Genomic DNA, 10,649 nt, shown 5'->3' with positions numbered 1-10,649 from the left:
TAATGAATAGACCTTGATTAACAAGCAAATATTAGATTAGGTAGTGGAAATTCATGTTGAAACAATTGTAATGGTATTATTTTCCATCCATATCTTAGGTGTTCTAATCAATCTTTGAATTCAATTAGGATTGAACTTCTCGAGATTTAAATGAAATCTTTCTGGCATTGATTTATAAAAGCATTTGAAGAAAAAAGAACTGTGCTTGATGCACGATAATTTATGGAGATTCAACTACATATTTTCATATCAATCTTCTAATAAAACATACATAAAGGTTAATGTAACAATAATAATGAAAACAGGTAATATCAAGATTTATGGTAATATCAACTCTATTCTTTCCGTTCTCAAAACAAAACAAAATTTTATGTACCTTTGTTTTCTCTATGTCTTGCTCAACAACAAGCTCTGCTCAAAGCAATCATATGAATGAATAAATGAATGATTTCATTCATAAAATATTTTAATGATGTCCACCAGACAAAATAAAGACTTGAGATCATATAACAACTAAATTTCTTTTGATGGTTGAGATTACACATTTTTTTGATCACAAAAAATGTTGGGTGAAATTAGACGTGAAAAGAAATTGGGATGGGACTCAATAGCATTTATTTGATCAATTAGGAGGTTCATGTTTATTAGCCAACTACCATCTCCATAAGGACTAAGGGTTGGCATCACATAACCTGAAGTATAAGGTAAATTGTAGATTGCTAATCTGGGTTTTCCCCATCCATGATCAAACTTATACAAGGGAAAACGCAGCCCAGAAGATACAATAATGTAAGGTTCATCTTTGTTTCTATATATCTTTGGAAATACTAATGACGGTTTTGATATCTCGATAAAATCTACTGCGCTTTGAAAAGACTCCTCATTTGCTACACTATATATTGCATCATGAATTAACTTTGCACTCCAAGAAAGTGGCTCCTTCTTGATGTCCTCAGCTCTAGCGCTAGCAAAAGGGGCTAATACAGCATTTCCAAAGTAGTTAGCAGGCATTCCAATGTTTTTTAAATGAGAACGCCCATCTACAGCAATGCTTATATTACAATTTTGTGCATCCTCCATGTTTTGGCTTTGGATTAACAATTTCCAAATGTAAGCTGAAAAGGCCTCCAATTTGGTATAACTATTGCCATGCTGGTTAGCACTGAGTTGGAGCTTTATTATATCATCTGCACTGAGGTAATAGATTCTACTTGCTAGAGCAGGCTGAGCGATTTGCATGTTGGATTCTGCTGAAGGTACAACCTTCATGTACATTTCCTCAATTGGAGAACAATAAACTGGGGGATCTCTAGGGACTAAAATGGAGCGCGTAAAGCTTGGAGTAATGGACTCAATTGGTTCATTTCTAGAAAGATTGGTCCAACATGAGAAAAACAAGTTGGCAGAGAATGCATCTGCAATCTTGTGTTCGAAAGTACAGCTCACAACTATCCTGCTACAGTTAAATTGTGTTACCTGCAATTGGCAAACACGCAAATTAGGAGTAGATTTTTAAAAAAGAGTCCGGTAAACTTTTTAACATAACATGTATAGAGTTATGAACAGGTGAGATCACAAACTGGAGACTTCATCTCATTCATCAAGACTTAGGCTCAAACCCATGATCACCATAGAATGACGAAGGTACAAGCCTACAATCACAATGACCCAACAGAAATTTGAACCTCGATGACCACAACAACAACAACAACACTTAACCAACTCTATGATAAAAAATCTTTAATCGAACTTAAAATTGATATATAAAATCTAAACATGATGTTTTATAATTGTTATTACCTGAACAGCAAAAACTGGAGTGCCATTTCCTTCAGAGTCATTTACAAGTTGAGGAACTAGCTTCCCCTCAATAGCTCCATTGGGATTGCAAAATTCCACTTGAGTAAGACAAGTGTCAGCATAAGCTTCTGAAAATTCAGCCCCTTTGTTATTGCAAACCATTTGTAAGTCCCCAACGCCATGGCTGACCAGTCTTCCAGCAAATGCATAGCAAGACACAAATGCTCTAGACAGAGAACTTTTGAGATTCGATACAACAGAGGCAAAACTAGTTTGAGGGGGTTTCTCATAACAAAAAAAGACATGCACGCAAACAGGAGGAACTGCGAGATCTAAATTGCTTAATGGAAGAATACGCTCTTGGATTACACTGGCAGGCAATACAACTTCAGTTTTGACTACCTCCACATGGTAATCGTTTGAAATGGCCATCTCAAATTACTCTCTTAGCTTCTTCACAAGAGGAGTGATAAGATAAACTAGATCTCAGCTCAAAGATGATGTAAATTAGCTCAACCATGTTTCTTCTTATATAGAAAAGAATATCATGTAGAAAATTAATGAGTAGACATTCTGGGATTTTTTTATTTTTTTTTGAATATTTTGGCTTTCATCTAGATGATGGGTTAGAAATATGAAGGCAAAATTATAAAAACATCTTTTAATAAGTAGTCAATCTGAGATGCTTTTGAATATTTTGGCTTTCATCTAGATGATGAGTTTGAAATATGAAGACAAAAGTTATCTCATTTTGGCTATTATCTAGATGATCACTTTAAAATGTGAAAGCAATTTGTTATTGAGAAAGAGAAGTTGTGATAATGTCTGTCTTACTGAAGTATAAAAGATCCTAATTTACTGTCATGGTTACTTTTGTAATGTCTATTATAGAAGGTAAATGTTGACTTTAAAATGTGAAAGCAAAATTATGGAAAAAAAAAGTTGTCCTCTTTTGGTTGAATGCTATTTAGTATAGAAGATGCTAACTTACTGACATGATTACTTACTTACAGTTGTATTCAACTATCGTCAATGGCACGGAAACCTCATCAAAATTTTAGGCAGCCTAACTTACCGACATGATTGAAATGACATGATTACTTACAGTTGTTTAGGCAGATTATCAAATCCAAATCTTGCATTTGTATGTTATTTCATCTGTATTCTATTTAATGAAAGGATTGTTCTTTGGCATAACTGAAGAATTTTTAGTTCATTGTAAGCTCCATTTTTGCCAGTTTGGATGTTGTTATAGGCTCTCAACATTCAAACTTAGAAATAATACTTAGAAATCCTTCTTAAAATACAAGAGCAGCCAAATCAGATATATATATATAGAATAAGTCTGGAGATATATCTTCTCCAGATTTATAATTTGATTTACTCTCTTTTTTTTCAATTGGGTATAGTGTTAGGGTGCAATTAAATGTTCAATTAGGTTAATAGTTAGGGTTTACTTTATTTTAATGTTCAATTTAGTTTATTATTAGGTTTAGGATTATGTTGGGGTTCAATTAGGTTTAGGATCAAAGTTCAATCAAGTGTTAGGGTTAGGATTTCAATTTGGTTTAGGGTTGGAGTTAGGGTTAATTTTTATTTAGTGTTTCATTAGATTTAGGGTTATGGTCCAATTTGATCTTTTCTTTCAATTGCGTATAGGGTTAGGATCCAATTAAATACCATTAGGTTAAGAGTTAGGGTTTACTTTATTTTAATGTTCAATTTAGTTTATTATCAGAGTTAGGATTACAATTTTGTTTAGGGTTGGAGTTAGGGCTAATTTGTATTTAGTGCTTAATTAGATTTAGGGTTATGGTCCAATTTGATTTCTGCTAATTCAAGGTATTTGTGAATTTTGATATATTTATATAAAAAGACAATTGATTAAAATATTTTAATTTGTATTGATGAGCATAAAATAATTTATAAACCACATTTATTAAATTTAGATAGGAATAAAGCCTTTCATATTTTTTAAAATTCAATTAATTTAAAATCTCAACCCTAATTAAAATTATACATTATTTCCAAAACCAAAATTTGAGAAAAAAAGCTAAAAAAACATGGATTGGCTATGATATCTTTAATTTAATATTTTATCTGGTTTTGATTTTTAGGCCTCTTGTAAGACAAACAACATTTTTTTGTTCAATCTCTGTTTCGTTGCTTGCCATTTTATGTTCTCCAAAGGCAGTTGATTCTCCTTCGATGAATTTTCTACATCATCGTCATCAGAGTCCAAAAGGAAACGACAACATTTATAACGGTCATGGTAGAATTACTAGTTGAATTATATATTAATAGTATAAATTCTTTAGTTACAAAACACAATTGCAAACTCCACATACTAAAGAATAGACGTCAAATTTAAATAAGTTAAATAAGAATTTATATGCTTCAATTTTACAATAGTTTTTTTTGCAGTCTAAAGAAAATGTAAAATATTTATAGATACATATAGATTTATATACTAAGAATTAAAATTTTGACATATTAATTAAAATAAATAAATATACAATTTGAATATTTTAAAAACTTGATTTTAATGAAACATCTACTTTCTTTAATAAACAATATGAATATGTTAAATATTTTCTTTATAACATTAAACATTTTTTAATATATTTGTTTAAAGCATATAGTTTAAAATATTACTCTTGTCTAATATATACAAGTTTTTGTCAAAGTTATTTTTAATACAATTTAAAAAAAAATTAGATGAAAACATAATAACAACATAAATGGAAGTTACATATGTGTTTATTTGTTCTTTAATAATTGAGGAAAAAACAAGTTAAGATAATATTCTTCATCATTTTCTTTTTTCAAATTTATTATATATTATTACTATTAAATTATTTAGTCTATTTTTTTTAAATTAAAATCTTGTAATAATTAAAAGTAGTTTTTAAGGGTAAAAATTAAATGAATATTTAGATTTTATTAATTAAAGTTTTTGTTCAGAAAAAAATGTTCTTTAATAAACATGTACTTAAATAAATATAAAGTTTGCGACAAGCTAAATAATTTATAATTTTTTTTTTTAAATTATGAATTTGATAATAGATTATATAATCTTTTAAATTATTTATACTTTCTTTAGAATTTACACAAATTAATGTAAGATAAAATAAAATGAAAATAATTAAATAATTAAATAATTAAAAATATCACATATTCTTTCATTTATTAAAGAAATAAAAGAGTAAAACAAACAATCTAAAATTTTTATCTATATTTTGGTTTGCATTTCCCTATTCATTAGATTCACATATTTTTTATTAAATTTTACAACCATTTCAAGCAACAAATAATTTTCAGTTAGCTTTTTAAATATTATAATTTGTAGTCATACACTTATCAACAATAGTAGGTACCTTGGTAAGTTATTAGCATCACAAACCAATGACATAGCTTTATCAACAACTAAGTCAACATGTGTGGATTGGCTAGGAGTTTACCAAAGGAATATTGAAGTTTTCTGAAGCAATGTTCTAACAAACTATCATGAAACTTTTAGAGAAGCTATGCAAACAAGTCATGATGCATGTCATGAAGCATTGGAGTTATATTGCAATTTCTTATGTGAATTAAAATACAATGAATATTTTTGAATGAACAATGCATTTGTTCTAAAGAGTAAATAAATGGATGAAATTGCATTAGAAACTTTGACAATCAAACAAGTCAAAAACAATTTATCTCACAACAACAAAAGGAATTTTTTCTTCTTCTTTTTCTACCCTTCAACATATTACTCAAAGTATATAAAGTATATCTTGCTATTGACATTACCATTGCACATTTTGATGCAAGTGCTAGCATTTATTACAAGGTAAAAGTTGACAAGGATTTCTCCTCCTACATATAAAGTGGCTAAAAACATATGTTAGAAACAAGTCTCTTAGCTTTTCTCTAGATAATGACAACTCTTTGATATTTTTCAAATATCAAATGATCTTAGATTAGTTGTATTATTGGAGACCCATGGCTACCCAGCCAAGTAAAACTCAAGTCATTTAAAGGAGAGTTTTCAACAAAAAAAATTAAAATGTCTCATTAGTATGATTTATTGTTTGGTTGGCTAGATCTAGACGATTCCTCATTGGAAACATTAATAATGAAAAATACTAGTTTATTGGTAGGACAATTTTGTGATGCCTATTCTAGAAAGTAAATGTTGTTTTGATTTATTAGACAAAAGTTCATATAAAGATTTCTCCTTCTTAACAATTAATCAATAAAATAATTTATTCAATTTTTTCTTTAAATCCATCTTTTAAGTCTCAACATTTTATATTAATTCAAGAGTTGTTTTGTGTAGTAATTATTAATTTTAACTTCATTTTTGAAACAATAAGAGTCATATACAAAAAAAGTATTTGTCTTATAAGAATAATAAATACCATGGAATAGTAAGTATTTGTCTTATTTTTGTAAATCAAAGCATTTTTATTAAGCATTGGTAAATTAAACATAAAAAAAACATGTACTATTAGTTTAAAATTTAAGAATTAAAAAATATTTGATACTATAAATGAAATTATAAAAATAAAAGATGTTTTACTCTAGATAATGATGGAAGCTGATTTTTCTATTAAAACTGTGTAGATGTGTTAATGGAAAGATTTGATAGACATAAATAGAGACAATAGAAGGCATGTGTAGTAATAGTATATATATATATATATATATAGTAGTAACAAGAGAGAGAGAGAGAGTAACAGTATATATATATATACATATATATATATATATATATATATACATATATATATATATATATATATATATACATATATATATATATATATATATATATATATATATATATATATATATATAGTAGTAACAAGAGAGAGAGAGAGAGAGAGAGAGAGAGTTTTATTAGTAAAAATGGTTATGACACTCCATCTTCGCAATGCTTTCTACAAATAAAACTATTACATATTTCATAGATAGTGAAATATTTCATAGATTTATTAATTTGTACAAGGAACTTAAATAGACATTACATATATGTACTGATGTTTAAAAAAAGAGCAAGAGCTGAACAAATAGTTGAATAAGATGTATATAGTGATATTAGTTATATAAATGGTAAAGTTTTTTTAAAATTTTTTATTATTAGTGTTGAGTGTTATGAATTTGATTTTTGAGCTCATAAGTCTTATTATATCTTCATAATCTTTACAATGTTGTTTACAACTATTATCCTTTGATCACATATAAACAATTACGACACTTTACAAATTGGATCATTTCCTATTATCATCAAAGTTGAGTGAAAGATAGCTTCCATTTACATAACTAACATATTTGTACTCTATTTCACCAATTTAGCTTGTTTGGTGTTAAATACACCTCAAGATATTATGATTAGTTCATAATAAAAGCAATGTCAATTAGAGAAATATAAACATTATTCATTTTTTATGTTGTGTCTAATATCAAACTACAACTACACTCCAAAAGATAATGAGATTAGCATTGGATTTGACCAACAAAATATAATAGATAGTGAGCATATTTTATATGCTTAAACATGTATAATTTGTAGATAATATATGTTGGATGTTTGAAGTGATTGTTGCAAATATGTCCTTTAATAGTATCTAAGAGATGTGTTGTCATTGATGTCAACATATTTTTTTGTCTGTGGCAGTGTTGCAGTGGTGTTCAATCAGTGAGTTTGTTTAGCATGTTGATGATCAATGTTTGAAGATTAAAGTGTTTGTGTAAGATTGTGTTTATATGATTCAATGCAATTTTCAGAGGTCTGCATGAAGATTTGAGTGAGTTATGGTTATCTATGTTGTGGCCAGTTTTTCCATTGTTCAATGATGCTAGAGTGTTAGTAATTTGATTTGCATTGCTCCGCATTGTAATATCTTGATTTGCGGATTTGGAGGAATGTTTGGGATGTTGATGTGTGTCTTAAATTCAAGTGGTTCGTGGTTTGGAGCTCTGCAAGTGATTTTTCCAGGCTGATAGTCATTGCAGTTAGTGTTCTTGAAGTTCGGTATAATGGTGATATGATTCTAGTAATTCAAGTTGTTGCAGATGTTGTGGTGGTGATTCATGATGTTTGTGGATGTTTTTGGATTGTGTGCCTTTTGTGTTGGTGGTCCGCATTGATCGTTGTGCGCATAATTGATGATTTTCTCTGGTGTGTCGGTGTTCTTGATTGTTTTGGATGACTAGATGCTTGTAGTTGTTGCGGATGTTTGATGCATAATTCTTGGAGGTGTTTCATATTCAAGACATGTGATATGGGTCCATGCTATGTCTTAGCCAACATTTCTTGGTCCCCATGTGTTTTTGTAGCACATGGTTATATTTTTGTAATTAGGTGAAGTGTGTTGCTTAGCCGACCTTGGTGAGGTTGATGTTATGTATAAATAGATGTAATATCTTGGTAATTATGTGTGTGTATAGATGAGAATCAGAAGTGTATGAGAAAATAATGTATACATCTTTCGGAAGCAGCGGAGAAGAGTGAGAGAAGTTGTTTATGTGCTTAACCGGAACTGTAACCAAGCATTAGGAGATGTTATTCTATCAATTCATGATCTTTCGAATGTAATCCGTATGTGTTTGTAAGACACTGAGTCTTCCCTGGGTTGTAGACCTTTGTTGTTTTTGAGCAGTAAGCTCTAGGCAATGTCCTTGAATGCATGTGCATTCCCCATTGTAATATTCCATATACTTCTAATAGAGTATCATCATATTGTGGGTAGGTTCCCATTGTGGTTTTTCCCTTGATCTGGTTTTCCACGTCAAAAATCTTGGTGTTATGTGTGTTCTTGATGTGTTGTTGATTCATGCTTTCATACTTAATAATCATATCAGAGTTTAAGTTTAATTTGTATATTTGTGAGACAACTGATTCACCCCCCTCCCCCTCTCAGTTGTCTGCCCGGAATCAAAGTTATTTTGTCAATTAGGATCAGAGCGGGTTCCTCCAAACAAGCTTAACTACTTGAGGTGATTCGGAATGACATCTTATAAGATGGACAATCCAAGATTTGATGACACTAACTACTTTCTTTGGAAGAGTTGCATGGAATGTAATCTTAGATGCATTAGCGAATCTTACTAGAATATTACAAAAATTAAGTATATTGTTCCTACAAATGGGCCTTCAACTCTGGATGAGATTAAGGAAGATTAATGTAATATTAGAGCTAAGGAAGCATTTTTGAGTGGCTTAATAGATTCTGAAATGACAAATGTTATGGAATTACAGACCTCTCATGAGATTTGGAAGAAGTTGGAGACCCTATATGAAGGTGATAGCTATGTGAAGATTGCTAACTTGCAGGGCTTAAAACGAAAGTATGAGATATTGAGGATGGGCGAAGATGAGAACATTACTTATTTTATGTAGAAGATGAATGAATTATTGTGAAATATCAGATGTGCCAATGGAAAGTTGGAAGAATCACATATTGTTGCTAAAGTGCTCAGATCCTTACCTCCATCCTACAAACACAAAGCTGCTTCTATTGAGGAGATCTGGACCGTGACTGATATGACTAGAGACATGTTGATTGGTAAGTTATAAGCCTTTGAATTGAGTGAGTTTGGTGACTCCCTTCCTAAGGTAGAAACTGCATTCAAAGCCACTGTTTCTAGAAAGGACAAGCAAAGATATGATCCGGGTGAGAGTTCTTCAAGGAGGATATCAAGATATGAGAAAGAAATAAAAGAGATGGAAGAAGAAGAGCGAGAGCTTGAGGAGCTTGAAGCATTGATTGCCAGGAGATTGCCTAAAGGAGTCGGTAAGTATGAACGAAAGTTGTCTCTTAAATGTTTTTCATGTAATAAGAAAGGATATTTTGCCTCAAGATGTCCAAAAAGAGTTCCTAGAAAAACTTACAATCCTAAATTTCAGAAGAGATATTATTACGCTACTGATGAAGGTGTTTCAGATGATTAATCGGATAAGGGTAATACAAGCGATAATGAATGGGTATTTATTGCTATCAAGGAAGATGATCCAATTTCTATTGATTCTTTAAGTTTCATGAATGTGGAAAGAGGTTTAGCTACATAGGTTGAAGACAAAAATGAATGGGTGATAGATATCGGATTCTCTCATCATATGATAGGTGATAAGAATAAGTGTGTGATCTTGAAGAAGTATGAAGGTGGACTTGTGAAATTTGGAGATGATAAAGTCGGTATAATCCATGGTAGAGGTTCTATTTCTCTTGATGGTACACATAATACTGATGATTTATTATATGTAAAAGGCCTAAAGCATAATATTTTGAGTGTTGGATAGATGGTTGACAAGGGTTATGATCTTCAGTTCAAAAATGAAAAAAGTAGAATCTTGGGTAGCTCTGAAATAGAGATTGCATCGGGTACAAAGACTAAAGGTAATATCTTTCACTTGAATAGCTCTGGTAAAAGATGTTTGATTTCTCAAGTTGATTTAAATTGGTTGTGGCATAGAAGGATGTGTCATGTGAATTTTGACAATATTGTTAAGATAAGTTCTACTCAGGCTGTGAGAGATCTTCCTAAGTTGATGAAACCTCTAACCCTATGTGCAAGGAATGTCAGTTAGGGAAACAAACCAAAATATATTTCAAGAGCAAGAAGCATTTTTTTAATGGATTATTAGATCTTGTGCATACTAATTTGTGTAGACCTTCTAGAGTTATAAGCTTGCAAGGAGACATATATTTCATGTTGTTGATTGATGATTATTCAAGGATGATGTGGGTTACTTTCTTAAGGGAGAAATCTAAAGCATTGGAGAAGTTCAATATTTTCAAAGCTATGGTTGAGACTGAGATAGGTTTGAAGCTCTAGTGTTTGAGATCTGACTGTAGGTG

General features: G+C 30.3%; 1 protein-coding gene across 1 annotated transcript; it reads right to left on the bottom strand.

The window, feature by feature from the left end:
* Nucleotides 1–493: 493 nt before the first annotated feature.
* LOC131063565 (coniferyl alcohol acyltransferase) lies at nt 494–2,319 on the bottom strand. Its single transcript, XM_057997417.2, has 2 exons — nt 1,801–2,319; nt 494–1,476 (listed from the first exon to the last, which is right to left on the bottom strand). The coding sequence occupies exons 1-2, from the start codon at nt 2,230–2,232 to the stop codon at nt 538–540; spliced, it is 1,371 nt and encodes a 456-aa protein (XP_057853400.2). The 5' UTR covers nt 2,233–2,319; the 3' UTR covers nt 494–537.
* Between the last annotated feature and the right edge of the window lie 8,330 nt (nt 2,320–10,649).

Source organism: Cryptomeria japonica, chromosome 4 (assembly GCF_030272615.1).
Source record: "Cryptomeria japonica chromosome 4, Sugi_1.0, whole genome shotgun sequence".
Classification (NCBI taxonomy): domain Eukaryota; kingdom Viridiplantae; phylum Streptophyta; class Pinopsida; order Cupressales; family Cupressaceae; genus Cryptomeria; species Cryptomeria japonica.
This window is presented reverse-complemented; position numbering and strand designations above follow the sequence as displayed.